The sequence below is a fragment of the Lipophrys pholis genome (genome assembly GCF_963383615.2).
Source record: "Lipophrys pholis genome assembly, chromosome: 6".
Classification (NCBI taxonomy): Eukaryota; Metazoa; Chordata; class Actinopteri; order Blenniiformes; family Blenniidae; genus Lipophrys; species Lipophrys pholis.
This window is the reverse complement of record NC_137629.1, coordinates 7,497,424-7,514,831: the sequence shown is the minus strand read 5'-3', so window position 1 is coordinate 7,514,831 and position 17,408 is coordinate 7,497,424. Positions and strand designations below refer to the sequence as shown.

The 17,408-nt window shown below is 39.3% G+C and overlaps 2 protein-coding genes across 2 annotated transcripts; one reads left to right on the top strand and one right to left on the bottom strand.

The window, feature by feature from the left end:
* Positions 1-369: 369 nt before the first annotated feature.
* On the bottom strand, positions 370-2,910 carry LOC308110714 (uncharacterized protein). Its single transcript, XM_080465204.1, has 6 exons — positions 2,848-2,910; positions 2,409-2,738; positions 1,849-2,187; positions 1,637-1,762; positions 1,517-1,545; positions 370-1,421 (listed from the first exon to the last, which is right to left on the bottom strand). Exons 1-6 carry the CDS (start codon positions 2,888-2,890, stop codon positions 1,233-1,235), a joined length of 1,056 nt encoding a protein of 351 aa, XP_080321330.1. The 5' UTR covers positions 2,891-2,910; the 3' UTR covers positions 370-1,232.
* Positions 2,911-7,076: 4,166 nt separating this feature from the next.
* LOC308110703 (uncharacterized protein) lies at positions 7,077-10,217 on the top strand. The gene is made up of 6 exons (XM_080465182.1): positions 7,077-7,141; positions 7,245-7,568; positions 8,404-8,742; positions 8,827-8,943; positions 9,042-9,070; positions 9,166-10,217. Exons 1-6 carry the CDS (start codon positions 7,099-7,101, stop codon positions 9,292-9,294), a joined length of 981 nt encoding a protein of 326 aa, XP_080321308.1. The 5' UTR covers positions 7,077-7,098; the 3' UTR covers positions 9,295-10,217.
* Positions 10,218-17,408: the final 7,191 nt, after the last annotated feature.

Here is a 17,408-nt window from a genome sequence, read left to right as displayed (position 1 = left end):
GTTTAAGTGGCAGGCTTATAAAACTTTCATCTGTATCACTTTGGCTAAATATCTTGTGTGTTGTGTCGCATACTGTTGTTTTAAATAGCGAAGCTTTTACTGTATGTGTGCGACGTGCGCGGTGCAGCGTGGGCATATTGTCGATGCGACATTAGAAAATAAACTGAAGATCCCTAAATTCCCACTGAAAGATCGAGCTTCCCCAAAGAACCAGCAGAAACAAATCTCTGGCAGCGCCACTGTTGTAATCGTTATTTTGATCATGGCTTTTTTATGTCATACTGCTCCTCGTCTGGTTTTATTACTAAACACATTGTGGTGTATTGAGACAGAACACCTTATATTCATATGTACTTTAACACATACAATGAATTTAAAAGAGATTTTATATCAGAACGACAATGTTTTATCAACATAGAAAATTCTTCATTCGAAATTGATCAAACATCAAATTTTTAAATAAAAAGAAAGTCGATATAAAAACAAATAAATGCAACAAAAGAAAACCGGTTTGAATAATTGTGTTTTCTTTGACTGAAGCAGATAAACAAGATGTGTAAAGAAACTTTAGATTGATTTGTTTAAAATGAACTGATACATACAAGGGAAATTTAAATGGTAAAACTTTGAAGAGATAAAAATATGCAGGATACCTTCAACACGCTGTCACAAACAAGAAAAAAACAATGAATAAAAAAACACACTAGTCCAGAACAATAGAGAATATTTTCAAAACTTCATGGTGGATTACATTTTCTGAAGAAATTATATCATAATCTGCATAATGAGAGTAAAATGAGCAGAAAATATTTATATTTTCAATAAACTAACTGAAGTGCAGCTGCTGTTACTTTTTATACATTTTAATTGATCACAATGCATCAAAATATCAGTTGCTTTTCCTGGACTTTTATTTTCTTTGGTTAATAGCAGGCAATCATTTCATTTTACTGTATATTCATGTAATAATGAAGTTCAACATCATTTCTGTTAGAGGACATTTCATCTGTTTAAAATATATATATTTTGTAAAATCTACAATCATAAAGTTGGCATATTAATTTAAACTGTGGCCTTGTTTAGTTGCAATTTTCATTGAATATAAAAAGTACATAACGTGGCATAAACTGTACTTGAGTATAACACAAGTAACCAAAATTACTACTTGATTACAATAATGCAAATACAGTCCACATGATCTGTTACTTGCACCCTGGTAACTATATTTGCAATCAGGTTTTGTACAAAAGGAAAATCACATCACCGTCATTTATCAGATTGAGATTAAATGATTTAGTGGTGAAAACGACGTGAGTGTAGATCGTCTCTTTCTGAGCCGAGTTTGTGTTTCCTCTTTCTGCTTTGGGGACTTTTCTCCTGCTGAAGGTTGGTGCAGAATAGGTCAATGAAGCTTCTTCTCTCTGAGGAAATAGAAGAAAATGTACAAATGTTACAACTTTATTTACATGAAAATAACTGAAATTAGATTTCCAGTTATTTCATCCTGAGACTTTACCTGCTGATCACTGCTGACCGGTTCAGCATCTGTTTCAACAGAGACATTTAGTGTAATATGTGATTAGTTAATTCAACACTGCACTGAGATTTAGCATTATATTCATGAAACTTGTATTACCACAGTTACAATCCTTCTTCTTCTTGGTCCAGATGAGATAAACTGAAACAGTCACACTCGCAGCCAAAGCAACACAGACAACACAAAGAGCTATTTCTGTTTTATTCAAAGCTCTCGTGTTGGGATCTGAGAAAATAAAACATTCAATGATCATGATTATTTATTTTTTGAAATTTAAAAACCATTTTCCTAGTAAACTAGTCTGAACTGACCTTTAATGTCCAGTGTTGATCCATTTCCAAACATGATCTCTCCACATGCAGCCACAGCACAGTAATAAGTAGCAGCATCAGAGACACTGACCTTCTTAGAGAAGTTATAGAAACATTTCTGTGAAGCGTTTCCACACTCTGCACCGTCTCCAGCAGTATAAATGAAACTGGGGTGAGATTGATCTGATCCGGCTCTGAACCAGTAAACTCTGGAATGTTCTGGACATGTTTTCTTCTCAGAGTCAGAGAGAACCGAACACTGCAGAGACACCGACTCTCCTGGATGGACCCACTCAGACGGAGGAGCTTGACTGATGCCAGAGGAGACAGACTGGGGTCCTGGGAAGTACCAAATAAAAAGTATGAAACCAGTTGAAGAAAATATATAAATTAATAAATAAATAAGTTGGTAAGTATATCCCTTAGTCAATATGGAAGTAAGAAGATATTTGTAAAAAAATAACTATTTATATGGAATTATGGAGTTAAGTGTGTAATTAAAGAATTCAAATTCATGTGAATAAATATGAAAGCCTGCATGTAAAATGAGTTCACTTTACCTTTAACTTTTAGAAACACTCCACTCAATAATATCATGTTAGTCCAGTCGGTTTGTACACAGTAGTAAAGTCCCGTGTCGATCATCTGAGTTTGATTAATGTGCAGAATAAATGTTCCAGGTCCTTGTTGGGTTGTGAAATGAGGAGTTTGAGTAACTTCTTCATAATCAATGCCCAAAGTTCCTCCCAAGACTTCAAACTGTTGTCCAGAAATGATTCTGATCCAATACAGCCTCACACCGTTCTTGTTTAACTCTCGAGGACACGTCAGAGTCACATTTTGTTGAGCAGCAACAGACTTTATCTCAACCTTCTCATCACCTGTACAGCCTGAAAGAAACAAGCAAAATCAGCCAGTGAATAAAAGAAACAGAATTTTAAATGTACCATCATCATTCAGTGTATATTTACAGAATCTGACACTTCATCAAATACTTACTCGCGACTCTGATCATCAACAGGAAACAAACTAGGAGCAACATTTTCTGAGGAGTCCACCACTGACTGTTACAATCAGAGCGTCTCCACTTTATTTGAAATCTCATAAAGTGGGAGGGTCAGACATCACGACCATCTGATTGGCTTCTCATCACACTGAAGGATGTGATGAGAAACACGTCCAGGAAATACGTTGTAATACCAACCATGCACCTGAAACACATGAAACAACATCAACAGCAGGCTGTATGGTTGTATCTGTGTAAAGCTCACATGGTAAACACAAAGAGACCAACCGAAGAAGAACAGAACCTTTTTATACTGTTTGAAACCAAAACTCAGGATTTTTGAATTTCACGTACATGACCTCTTCTTCTCTTCTGTCAAAGCTTCATCTTTGTACAAAATGTGTACAAAATGTGTAGAGTACTGTAATTAAAGGAGTGTTTCTGTTCCTTGAGGTGTAAATAAGACAAATGAGTCTGGACCTGAGGAGCAGAAGGTCAAAAGGCTCCATATGGCTGAGAGATAGAAGTGAATCAGCAGAGAGAGGGAAGAGACAAGCGTCAGTAGTTGCTGGGCCTTCGTCACCTGCTGGGAAATGTTTGTATTGAAGGTGAGGTCAGCTGACATGTGGACAACAATGAATTTAGACCTTTGCACCCTCTTTCCTTCATGATTCTCAGTGTGATTCCATCTTCACAGTCGAGTCTCATTTCCGTGGTGTTCATGTCCTTGTTGGGTGAGAGCATCATCTTGTCCAATGCTCTTTCTTTTCTACTTCCTGTTTCAAAGTTGCCTGATATCAGTCCTATTACAGGGATGTCATCAGCAAATGAGACAACTTGATTTAAAACACTTTCATGTCCTCTCTGAATGCCATTACCTCACTAGAAGTCACCAATATGTCAGACCAGTAAATCCATGATGTTTTACTTTCCTTGGACCTCGGAAACTCGCTGCTTCCCTGGATACAACTCATTAAATGTACTGATGAATGTGTGAATCAATAGAAAAGTGTGTTGATTTGTTTCTCCTGCTGGCCATGTGTTCTTGTGAGTGTTAATAATGTTGCTTTTGCCTGAATCACAAAAAGACAAAAGTCCAGCTTTGTTGTGGTTTTGCTTTATGAGAGCAGGAGGGCAGCTTTTCTTCCTCACTCGCTCTCTGGGTGAATTTCAGGAAGTAGATGTGCACCGTTATTTTTTTATTGTTTTTTTTAAAGACACTTGTGTGTAATAAATGTACTACTTTCACTTTTCATTTTGATGAACTGATTTCAAAACGTCAGAAGAGCAGAAGTAAATCTACTTGAGAGGAAGACCACATATACAAACCTGCTTACTTTTATATTGGTTTTGTTTTAAATCTCATTTTCCTGCTGTTTGTTGTTTAATAGGTTGCTCCTGACAGATGAGAGGAGGGGTTTCTATCCTTACCCTGATCTGCAAAAAAGCTTTAGTTAGATAAACACAGAATAGAAAATGGAGATATAGAAGGATGGAAATTGTATGATTTTGTCATTTCTGCTCTTTATTCTTGCATTAAAAACCTTCCTTGCACTTGAAATTCATCAATACAAAAGTTCTGTGTAAACTCTTAGCATTAGTATTCCTCCATCTGTTCGCATGTTGAAGTGTCCTTGAGCAAGACACTGAACCTCAAATTGCCCCCAATGGATGGACTGTGTGCCTTGCATGGCAGTTGGTGAGTGAATGTGTGTGAATGGATGAATGTGACTAATGTTGGCTATTAAATCAGTGATATATAGATTGAAGTGAATTCCATTGACCATTGTACCATTTGATTCTAGTTTATTGGTTCAAGCTGCCTGGTGGAGTCGTGGTTAGTGCTCTCGCCTCACAGCAAGAACATCATGCTTTGAATTTGGCCCATTGCTTCTGTACAGAGTTTGCATGTTCTCCATTTCTCCATTTTCTCTGAAAGTCCAAAAACAGACATGAGAGGTTAATTGATGATCCTAAATTCTCCCTTTGTGTGAACATGAGTTGGTTTTTATTTCTTTGCTCTGTGATGGAGTGCTGACCCGTCCAGTGTGCACCCTGCCTTCACCCTCAGGTAGTTGGAGTTGATTCCAGTGCCCAGCAGCCCTGAACAGGATAAAGAGGTCAATCAGATCAATGGATCATTTATTATTAGTGTCAACAAGCTGTTATTCCATTTCTGTCAGTTGTTTCAGTGGGGACTTATTCATCATTTTGCAAACATTTCAAAGTCCTGTTGTTCACAGAGACGATCACTAAGATCAGGAGAGACACTAAAAGCACAGCGCCTTCCCTATTTCAACGGATTTAAGTGTGTTGTTTAGCCTCTTGTTGACTTATTACTACTCCAGTGAACCGTTCTGAAATCACCATTAATCATAACAATAGTAGTTCATTTGTTAAATACTAGTGTGTAAAAAAGGATGTGCATGAAAACTTCCTGAAACTTGTAAAGGCAGGAGCAGGCAGGGAGGAAAGGCCTCTGCATCGAGGGCCTTGTTTAAAACACAACAAAGTTGGACTTTTTTCTTGCTGGGCTCTAATATTGTTGACACACAGAAAACATTTGTAACGTGTGGAGAAAAGTACAGATTCAGAATAATCCGTTGGTACTTTCATCCATCTTCCACACCACTTTATTCAGGTGGAGGTCACAGACCATCTGAGTTGGAACCAAGTTTACTGAGAAGCAGAGTTCCAGTTGATCATAAATATACAATTCAGAAATCAGTCAAACTTCCTTTATATGACTTTTATTTTCTGGATAACTGATATGCAATGTCACTTCTTGAGAGCTTCAGGTTCCTGATAATTTATCAATCACAAAACCAGATTTAACTTTGTTGTCTCAAGGAACCGATTTATGAAAACACCACAGTTTTTTGTTATCAGAATGATGAAACACAAACATGAGATACATTAAAAAATATATATAATAAAAACAACCAACCACACATGTTTTATTAATAAGATATTTCCTATCTGGAAGCTGCTGCTCTGTTTGGACCCACAGGAAGTAGTTACTTGTGAATTTTGAGACCACATTTCAAACTGCTGGATTCTGGTGTAGTTTTGCATCCCTTTGTTTTCAGCCATGACAACCCAGTGGGCGGTGGCATCCAGGCGCTCATCAGGGACTGGAATAGGTGTTGTGAGTCCTCTTCTTCTCCGGTCATGTCAATCTGCAGCAAGCTGCTCACCCATTGGGATGGTTTTCAACTTGGATGTGAGAAGATCTACCAGTGGCTGGATGTTGTGCAGTGGATCTGGATTATCCTGTGTGTGATTAAGCTGCAGGGTTTTCCTGATGGTTGACCATCTATTCAAATTCATGGGGTCAGCTACTTTGGACACTTGGCTGGCTTTATGTCTACACATGCAGGTCGTTGGTAATCCACACAGTCATATGGAGACCACAGTACACACACCTTCATTCTCATCTTCATTCATCACCCACTGGTCCTTCTGCCTGGAAAACAAAATGAAGACACACAATGTTTGAATGGACCATGTGTTTCTCTCCATCTCCAGTCATTCTCGTTCCCACTCAGTTTGTTTGGGGTCACGGTGGCAGTCAAGAAGAAAAGAAGTTCAGATATCTCAGTCACCCACAACTTCCTCCTGCTCTACTGGGGAACCTAAACCACTGTCAGACTAAACCACAGATATAATCCCTCTATTCTTCTCTATATCCACTAATTATACATTCACTTGCTTGCTCATACACAAATGTGCAGCAAATGAAAAACACATTAGTACACAAACAATATCACAAAACATTTAAACGTCTCGTATGTTTTTCTGTTTAGTTAATTCTATTTAACCAACTAAATGCTGTACCCAGGTCAACACCTGATTTGTAGATGTAACATAGCAAAACCTCACAACTTAACCAACTTGTGTTGGAATAAATCCATTTTAATGACTCCGCCTGTTCCTCCTGCTGCCCTGTGGACAATACAGACACTTTACAACCTGAACAAACAGCTTCAACCTCAATCCTCTTATAACAAATGAATAAGATGAGTTCAATGAGGACTTGAGGTCTAACGTTGTGCAGCAGCTCCTCCATGTGCTCTCTGATGAAGAGGTCGACCATCGTGTTCCTCTCACTTGTCTTCATCACATCCTTCAGTGTGAAGACGAACCAATCAGATGGTCGTGGAGTCTGACCCTCCCTCTTTATGAGATGACAAAAGAAGTGGAGACGCTCTGATTGAAACAGTCAGTGGAGGATTTCTCAGAAAATGTTTGTCACATTTAGTTTTCTGTTGATGATCGCAGCGGGCTGTAAGTATTTCTACACACTTCTGATTCAGCGTATGTACATACATTAAATGAAGGAATGTTTCCGTTTGTGTATTTAATGATTGAATTTGCTTGTTTCTTTCAGGCTCCCTGAATGATCAGAACTTTAACATAACGTCTGTTAATGTCAAACAAAGTGTGACCTTTACGTGTCCTCGTGAGTCTGAGACCCGAGAGATGCTGTATTGGATCAGAATCATTTCTGATCACCAGCCTGAATTCTTGGGAGGAACATTTGGCTTTAATTCTACTGAAATTAATGAGACTCCTCATTTTACCACCAAACAAGGACCTGGAACTTTTATTCTGCACATTAAACAAACTCAGATGATCGACACTGGACTTTACTACTGCATAGGAACCGACTGGACATTAACATTTTTGAGAGGAATATTTCTCAGAGTTAAAGGTAAAGTAATCTCTGTTTCTATGTCTGTTCATAAATGTTACACAATTTATTTTTCATTTACTTTAGATATGATGTTTGATCACTTCTCTTTTCTCTCCATCTTCAGTTACTGGTTTATTAATTCATTTACTTACTTACATTGTACTTATTTAATTGCTTATTACAGACTTACTTATCAACTTATTCACACAATTGTTCTCAAAATCTCTCTCTTCATGTGGGACATCAAAGTTCAGACTTGACATACGAGTTAACCTTGTGTAAGATATAGAATCTGTCTTTTGGAATAACATTGCAAGAACAGATTCCCAAATCTTTAGTGATATAAGAGAGAAGAAGCTGTCAGTTCCTGCTGTTAAAACCTGCGGTTGACTTCGGATCAACATCTCAGCTTGGACCCAAACTTTCTCTCTTATTACTGAAACACTTCAGAGAAATGTGTTTACTGGAAACATTGAAGGTGAGAAATAAGTTGTGCAGTTGAAAAGTTAAAACGCCGCTTCACAGACGTGTGGCTGCTGGGAAGGGGGAGTGGCCAGCGAGTTCGACAGCTTCTCCTCGGAGTATGAACTGTCCTGGCGAAAATTCATTTTTTTCGGCAGCTGGGTGACGTCACTGCCTGACTTTTCTTCTTGTTCTTATGGGTTCTAAATGGAAGTATGAAGAGGCCTTGACTCCAGTTTGCTGGAAAGAGTATTTACAGTAGCAAGTTTAGAGAATAATCTGTTTAATCTCAAATCAGATCATCTCTTGCTGATAGGGATTTTTTTTTTCTTACTTTTTTACTCACTTATGTCTCAGAACTGGTCTTGTAGTTTTCTTTTGTGTCCTCCAGGACCCCAGTCTGTCTTCTCTGGCATCAGTCAAGCTCCTCCGTCTGAGTGGGTCCATCCAGGAGAGTCGGTGTCTCTGCAGTGTTCGGTTCTCTCTGACTCTGAGAAGAAAACATGTCCAGAACATTCCAGAGTTTACTGGTTCAGAGCCGGATCAGATCAATCTCACCCCAGTTTCATTTATACTGCTGGAGACGGTGCAGAGTGTGGAAACGCTTCACAGAAATGTTTCTATAACTTCTCTAAGAAGGTCAGTGTCTCTGATGCTGCTACTTATTACTGTGCTGTGGCTGCATGTGGAGAGATCATGTTTGGAAATGGAGCAAAACTGGACATTAAAGGTCAGTTCAGACTAGTTTACTTGGAAAATGGTTTCTAATGTAAAAAATAAATGATCATTATCATAGAATGTTTTATTTTCCCAGATCAAGCTTTGAAGAAAACACAAATAGCTCTTTGTGTTGTCTGTGTTGCTTTGGCTGCGAGTGTGACTGTTTCAGTTTATCTCATCTGGACCAAGAAGAAGAAGGATTGTAACTGTGGTAATACAAGTTTCATGAATATCAGTCTGTCTAACACTTAGTGATGTTTTAAATTCATTTAAAACTACTTATTTTGAAAACATCTTCTTTGAAAACAGATGCTGAACCGGTCAGCAGTGATCAGCAGGTAAAGTCTCAGGATGAAATAACTGGAAATCTAATTTCAGTTATTTTCATGTAAATAAAGTTGTAACATTTGTACATTTTCTTCTATTTCCTCAGAGAGAAGAAGCTTCATTGACCTATTCTGCACCAACCTTCAGCAGGAGAAAAGTCCCCAAAGCAGAAAGAGGAAACACAAACTCGGCTCAGAAAGAGACGATCTACACTGACGTGCGTTTTCACCACTAAATCATTTAATCTCAATCTGATAAATGACGGTGATGTGATTTTCCTTTTGTACAAAACCTGATTGCAAATATAGTTACCAGGGTGCAAGTAACAGATCATGTGGACTGTATTTGCATTTTTGTTATCAAGTAGTAATTTGGATTACTTGTGTTATACTCAAGTACAGTTTATACCATGTTATGTACTTTTTGTATTCAATGAAAATTGCAACTAAACAAGGTTACAGTTTAAATTAATATGCCAACTTTATGATTGTAGATTTTACAAAATATATATATTTTAAACAGATGAAATGTCCTCTAACAGACATTATGTTGAACTTCATTATTACATGAATATACAGTAAAATGAAATGATTGCCTGCTATTAACCAAAGAAAATAAAAGTCCAGGAAAAGCAACTGATATTTTGATGCATTGTGATCAATTAAAATGTATAAAAAGTAACAGCAGCTGCACTTCAGTTAGTTTATTGAAAATTTAAATATTTTCTGCTCATTTTACTCTCATTATGCAGTTTATAATGTAATTTCTTCAGAAAATGTAATCCACCATGACGTTTTGAAAATATTCTCTATTGTTCTGGACTAGTGTGTTTTTTATTCATTGTTTTTTTCTTGTTTGTGACAGCATGTTGAAGGTATCCTGCATATTTTTATCTCTTCAAAGTTTTACCATTTAAATTTCCCTTATATGTATCAGTTCAATTTAAACAAATCAAACTAAAGTTTCTTTACACATCTTGTTTATCTGCTTCAGTCAAAGAAAACACAATTATTCAAACCGGTTTTCTTTTGTTGCATTTATTTGTTTTTATATCAACTTTCTTTTTATTTAAAAATTTGATGTTTGATCAATTTCGAATGAAGAATTTTCTATGTTGATAAAACATTATCGTTCTGATATAAAATCTCTTTTAAATTCATTGTATGTGTTAAAGTAGATTTGAATATAAGGTGTTCTGTCTCAATACACCACAATGTGATTAGTGATGAAACCAGACGAGGAGCAGTATGACATAAAAAAGCCATGATCAAAATAACGATTACAACAGTGGCGCTGCCAGAGATTTGTTTCTGCTGGTTCTTTGGGGAAGCTCGATATTTCAGTGGGAATTTAGGGATCTTCAGTTTATTTTCTACTGTCGCATCGACAATATGCGCACGCTGCACCGCGCACGTCGCACACATACAATAAAAGCTCCGCTATTTAATGCAATAGTATGCGACACAACACACAAGATATTTAGCCAAAGTGATACAGATGACAGTTTTATAAGCCTGCCACTTAAACTCACCACTGAATGGAACTTTAACACAAGAATGTCACTGATGGAGCTTCAACAGCAGCAGGAAGCAAAACACACTGCAGGTTTTCATTCGGCCTCACACACAAAGACACTAACTCCTGCTGCCAGTCACCAAAACCTCCACTGAAAGAAAAACATTTAGTTCAATGGATCTAAAGACATTAATAAACACTGCATAGAGAGAACCAGGAGTCAGAATTCAGATCTCAAACACCAAAAAGGCAATAATCATCACTCACTGTTCGCCTCAGATCCGCGATATGGCCTCAGACTGGCTGGAGAGCGGTTTGAGCAATGAGTAAATAAATGATGACGGAGTCAACTTTTTGGGGGGTCCACATTTTTTTGTTTTTTATTTTCCAAAAGTGCATAAGAAAAAGTGCAAAGTGACAAAAAGTGCATGGGAGGATTCAGGAGTGGCTTCTCCAGCAGCAGAACCCTGAATGTTGAAAGGCGCCCGAGGTATAATGAAGAAAGGGCAGTTTTAGAAGCTGAATTGAGAAAGGGAGGAGTTCACCAGTTTTCAATTAATAGCGTTGTCCACTGTCCAGAACATCTGATCACAATCCGCATACAAACGGGGTTAATTAATATGATATACAGTAGGTATTATCTTTTGTTTGGACCTGCTTTCAGCCGGACGTCAGTTCCGGACAGAGAAGGAAGGAAATTCTGTGACTTCACAAAGGAGGACAAAAAATCGCAAATGACATGAAAACTGAGGAGTGTGGAGCAGAATGGCAAGGAGCAGATGACAGCTTGTTCATTAAATGTAAATCAGCTGGACAAAGAGACAAAGCCCTAAAACTACAAACGATCTGCAAGAAAGAAGTAGTGGAAAGAAAAGCAGTTGGGGTAGAGAGAGGAGCCAAGGGAGTGATATATGGAATACCTTTGGGAGAAAATTAAATTTGGGTGAACTAAAAAAAAAGATCAAAGGACGAACGGTGAAAGATATAGTTGGTCTTAAATTCAATTCAATTCAATTCAATTTTATTTGTAAAGCGCTAAATCACATCAACAAACATCTCAAAGCGCTCTTACAATGATAGAGTACAACAGAACCCAACTAAACCTTTCCAAAGCAAGCAGGTGTAACAAGCAATAGTGGCCAGGAAAAACTCCCTCGCATGGAGAGACGTTCATAAGAACTCCCTCTTCAGGAAGAAACCGTGGGGCGGACCCTAGACTCTGGAAGGGCGGCCATCCGCCTTGACCGGTTGGGGGGAGAAGTACATGGGATAGGACAGGGAGAGAGAGGAATAGAAGAGGGAGAGAGAGAGTGGCAGACAGGCCAGATAAGTACAAATACTAAGAAAAGTCTATGATGAGCGTTGGTCTGATGATGAACCAATCTCAGTCTGGAGTTTAAGGGCCGTGCCGTTGCGGTGGGGTCCCGGTGCTGTGGTGGGGTCGGGTAGTAGGACAGTCGTAACTCCACTCTGTGAGTCTTGGGTCTGATCCCCTGGATCCTGCTCCCCTCCTGTCAGGGAGAAAAAAGACGGCGGCAGTATCTGGTGGCTACAGTAATGTTGTTACACAGAGAGAAAGAAAGGAAGACAAGAAACAGAAGCTCCAAATGTAGAGTTACTCCCTTTTAACGGGAGAGAGAAAATCCCCTCAGCAGTCTAGGCCTGGAGCAGCTCAACTTAGTGGTCCTATTTTATTCCTAATGATAAGCTTTATCAAAGAGGAAGGTTTTTAGTCTACTCTTAAATGAGACATATCATGCTTTTAAATCCTTCCTTTTTACATATAAATCATACAGTTGTGGTCTATATAAAGCAGAACTGCAATGCTTGGGTCTGAATTCCTCATTATTAGAGCTCCACAGGCCCCTTTTCAACCCCTTTTCTGATGTGCTTCTGAGAGCAACTCGTTTTGGGGCGGTCTCTTCAAATGCAAATGAGACTCTTCATACCCCGCCTCCTCTCCAGGTTGCAGAGGTGACACTCGGTTCAACGCCACCCTGTTCGGCCATCTTTGTAGTTTGATAGAACAGATACAATTATCTAGCGGCGCAGAAACTTTATATTCACACATTATTTACAAAATGTCAACAACGGAAGATTTGTCCATCCAGCCATACATGTTGGAGCCAGAGTCGGACCCGGCGGAGCGAGATGAAAATGACGATGATGCACCTGCAGAACAACGTCTTCATATGGATGTAACGCAATGGTGTGTTACTATATTTACACTAACTTCTCCATCCATGCCCACTACTACAATACTGCCTGTATTACAACGACTATTTAACACAGAAGTTACATTATAATCTAAAACGAGCACACAGCGCTAACATATGAAGACGGTGCAACTGCTAATGCTAACAAAACAATGACAGGGACGTCTTATCATCACACTTTTTAGCGTTATATACAGCTTACCGAAGTGCTCTGTTCGTCGTCTCCATAGATAGAAGGAACTGACCGCTCAATCAGACGAAGTCTTTCGGCAAATCCTTCTTTATACTGGCGGAGGTTGCTGAAGCAGTCGTCCTTGAAGTGCTTCGCGCACACAAAAATGACCTTACCCACAGATGTGGGTACATTTCTGTGAAAAATAAAACTCAACCAGGCACTTCGAAAAGGTTCTGATGCTGGGAGACGGTGTAACGAAGCTTGTGGGTTACTACATCCAACAACCGAACATTTCGACTTATCCTCTCGTAACTTCGGTTGGACGACAAAATCGCAGTGAGAAACAAAAATGGCGGATTGCTCGAAGTGTCGATGTCCTAATTTGGCAGTTCCGCTGCAAATACTGTGACGTCATTGTTCAAAAAACGGAATAGAGAATAGAAAAATCGAAACAGATTGCAAAATATGACCAAAACAGAATATAAAGATATCAACGGAGCACCTGAAGAGACTACTTTGAACTTTTCTGTACTTCTAAACACTCTAAATATACAACAAAATGCATTTAAGGGCTAAAAAAGTGGATTTAGCATGATATGTCCCCTTTAAATAAACTAATGGTGTCGGCCCTTCGGACCGAGGCTGGTAGTTGATTCCAGAGTAAAGGAGCCATATGACTAAAACTCCTGCCTCCTGTTTTACTTTTATGGACTTTAGGGATTACCAACAGTCCTGCATTCTCAGAGCGAAGGGCTCGTGGAGGGTGATACACTTCTAGAAGTTTCTCGATGTAGGACGGAGCCTTCTGATGAAGAGTTTTATATGTGATCAGAAGGATCTTGAATTCTATTCTAGAATTAATTGGAAGCCAGTGTAAGGATGCTAAGACTGGGGAGATGTGCTCTCTTCTTCCAGTTCTGGTTAGTAAACGTGCAGCAGCGTTCTGCACTAGCTGTAAGATCCTAACAGAGGAGTTTGGACAGCCTGACATTAGGGAGTGACAATAATCTAATCTTGAAGTCACAAAGGCATGAATAATTTTTTCTGCATCTTTTGAAGGACAAGAAGTTTCTAATTTTTGCAATATTCCTTAGATGGAAGAAGGCTTTCCTGGAGACATGTTTAACATGGGAAATAAAGGACAGATGCTGATCAAAAATAACACCCAGGTTCCTAATATCACTGTTAGAGGTTAAGGTAATATTATCTAAGGTAATCAGACTATCTGAAAAGTTATCCCTGAGCTTTTTAGGACCTACGATTATAACCTCAGTCTTGGATGTGTTGAGCATTAAGAAGTTGATAGACATCCAGGACTTAACGTCCCTGAGGCAGGACTCTAATTTAACAAGTTGGTCGGCTTGATTGGCTTTAATTGATAAATATAGCTGAGAGTATCATCTGCATAACAATGAAAGTTAATGTTGTGTTTCCTAATAATATTTCCGAGTGGTAACATATAGAGATTAAACAAAATCGGTCCGAGGACGGAGCCTTGTGGTACTCCACACAGGACCCGTTCATGCATTGAAGATTTGTTATTTACATGAACAAATTGAAACCGGTCAGATAAATATGATTTAAACCAGTTTAAGGCTAAGTTTTTAATGCCGACGGCATTTTCTAATCTCCTTAAAAGTATATTATGATCGACAGTATCAAATGCGGCACTAAGGTCCAGAAGAACTAAAACAGATAGAAGACCTCTATCTGAGGCCATTAGAAGGTCATTAGTAAATTTTAGCAGTGCAGTCTCTGTACTGTGAGTCATTCTGAAGCCGGACTGAAAGTCCTCTAACAGATTATTCTCATGCAGGTAATCCTGGAGTTGTTTAGCGACTACTTTCTCCAGAAACTTTGACAGGAAAGGAAGGTTGGAGATAGGCCTGTAGTTTGAGAGAAGGCTTGTGTCTAAGTTTGGCTTTTTAATGAGAGGTTTAATAACTGCTAGTTTAAAGGATTGTGGCACATAGCCTATTGTTAGAGACTGGTTAATAATTGCGAGTATATAATTATTGATTAGTGGCAGTGCCTCTTTCAGAATTCTAGTAGGAATTGGGTCCAACAGGCTAGTAGTTGGTTTAGCAGAAGAAATAAGGGAGTTTAGTTGGACTAGTTGTATTTGCTGAAAGCATTCCAGATGACTGTTAGGTTTAACCAGTTCCTCTGTTATGGGGCTAACGGACAGTAGGGTTTGATGGATGTTATCCCTAAGCGTTGTAATTTTATTTTGAAAGAACTTCATGAAGTCCTCACTACATATATTGATAGGAATGGTGGGCTCGACGCTATTTTGGTTCTTGGTCAGTTTGGCTACAGTACTGAAAAGAAACCGAGGATTGTTTTTGTTTTCCTCTATTAAGGATGAGTAGTAATTAGTTCTACTTCTACTCAGAGCTTTCTTATAAGTTTTGAAGCTATCCTTCCAGGCTATATAATCTATGTCTGTTTTTGTTGAACGCCAAGTTCTTTCTAATCTACGGGAGCGTTGTTTAAGCTTGCGGGTTGATGAGTTAAACCATGGGGATGACTTTTCCTGTTTTTTCAGTTTCATTTTTTGAGGAGCTATGTCGTCTAGCATTGTTTTTAGCATATCTGTCAGACTGTTTGTTAGGTATTCAATATCTGAGCTAGCAACAGTATACGGGTCAGGAAGATTCACTACTGATTCTATAGCAGAGGGAATTCTTTCCTTGAATTTAGTTACTATGTTATCAGAGAGAGACCTGGTTAACACGGCTTTAGCCAGAGGTTTATAACTATTTAGAACAAAGTCAAAGGTTATTAAGAAGTGATCTGACAGGAAATCATTGTGAGGAGAGATGGTCAGATGCTCTATATTCAAACCATAAGTTAGAATAAGGTCTAGGGTGTGTAGATGTTTATGGGTAGGCCCGTCTACTACCTGAGAGAAACCTAGAGAGTCAAGTGTAGATCTAAAGCTGGCACTGAAACTATAATTTTCTACGTCAACATGAACATTGAAGTCTCCTACCATGATAACCTTATCTTTAGTCAGGGCTAGATCTGACAAAAATTCAGAGAATTCAGTTAAAAAAGTTGAATAAGGTCCAGGAGGACGATAAATGATTACAAATTCTACAGAATTTACTATTTTATTTGACGGGTGTCGCATGGTCATGCTCAGACTCTCAAAAGAACTAAAGTTGGATTTTGGGTTAATTTTAATTAGTAACTGAGATTTATAGATGGCTGCCACGCCCCCTCCTCGACCACTTTCACGAGCTATTTGAGTGTTAATATGACTTGGAGGGGAGGCTTCATTTAGACTAACATACTCATCTTTACGTAGCCAGGTTTCTGTTAAGCCAAAGAGATCAATGTTGTGTTCGGTTATCAGATCATTGAGTAGAAGAGCTTTGGATGATAAAGATCTAATGTTTAGGAAACCACATTTAATTTTTTTGTCTTGATTTTGTCTAGTTTCACACTTGATACAGATTAAGTTTTTGTAGTCATTAGAAGTTGTTTTCCTAGGTTTAGATAGTTTTATACTTGTGGTGGTCCGAGGGATAGACACAGTCTCTATGGGATGTTTGACTAAGTTAGCTATGGTTGGTGACTGCCGAGAGGGAAACTCAGAGAGGCGTGTAGGACTGCGACTCTGTTGCCTGGTCCCCACTCTGGTGCGTCAGGATGGAGGAGCTAAGCTTTTAACTATGTTTCTAGATAAGAGGTACGCTCCATCCAACGTGGGATGGATGCCGTCCCTCCTGATGAGATCAGGCTTGCCCCAGAAGGACTTCCAATTATTAATGAAGCCTACCGAGTCACTGGGACACCACCCTGACAGCCAGCGGTTAAAAGATGACGTGCGGCTAAACATCTCGTCACTGATGAGGTTTGGGAGGGGGCCAGAGAAAACTACCTCGTCTGAAATGGTCCGCGCGTATGTGCACACTGACTCTACGTTAGCTTTGAGGACCTCAGACTTCTTCAGGCAAACGTCGTTTCCACCGCAGTGGATTACAATCCGTTTAAATCTCCGTTTACTCTTGGTCATTAGCTTTAGCTGGGACTCAATGTCGCCTGCTCTGGCCCCAGGCAGGCAGCTAACTGTGGCCGCTGGTTGTCCTAGGTTAACGTGTCTCACTATTGAGGAGCCAATAACCAGCGTGTCCTTCTCAACCAGCGTGCTGCTGAGTGGGGCAAACATATTGGAGACACTGACGGAGGCCTGCGGGGTGTAGCGGGGGTGTCCGGTAGACTTCTTGCTGCTACGTTTACCCCTGGCAGTCACCCAACCGCCCTGTTCCCCCGGCTGCTCGGGGGCCACTGAGGGGGGGTTAAAGTTAGCAGCTACCTGCGCTGCTATGCTAGAACGCTCCGCTCCAGCTAAACCTGGCGGCTGCCTACTAGCTACAGGGCTAGCCCTAAGCTCGACAGAGAGGAGACGTTCCTCAAGCTGACTCAGCCTCGCCT

Coding starts and splice junctions, on each gene's coding strand:
- LOC308110714 (XM_080465204.1), bottom strand. CDS start 2,890: ATGTTGCTCCTAGTTTGTTTCCTGTTGATGATCAGAGTCGCGA. Junction 1,546..1,636: donor GAAGAAGGATTGTAACTGTG/GTAATACAAGTT, acceptor CTGTTGAAACAG/ATGCTGAACCGGTCAGCAGT. Junction 1,422..1,516: donor CGGTCAGCAGTGATCAGCAG/GTAAAGTCTCAG, acceptor CTATTTCCTCAG/AGAGAAGAAGCTTCATTGAC.
- LOC308110703 (XM_080465182.1), top strand. CDS start 7,099: ATGTTTGTCACATTTAGTTTTCTGTTGATGATCGCAGCGGGCT. Junction 7,569..8,403: donor AATATTTCTCAGAGTTAAAG/GTAAAGTAATCT, acceptor TGTGTCCTCCAG/GACCCCAGTCTGTCTTCTCT. Junction 8,743..8,826: donor AGCAAAACTGGACATTAAAG/GTCAGTTCAGAC, acceptor TTATTTTCCCAG/ATCAAGCTTTGAAGAAAACA.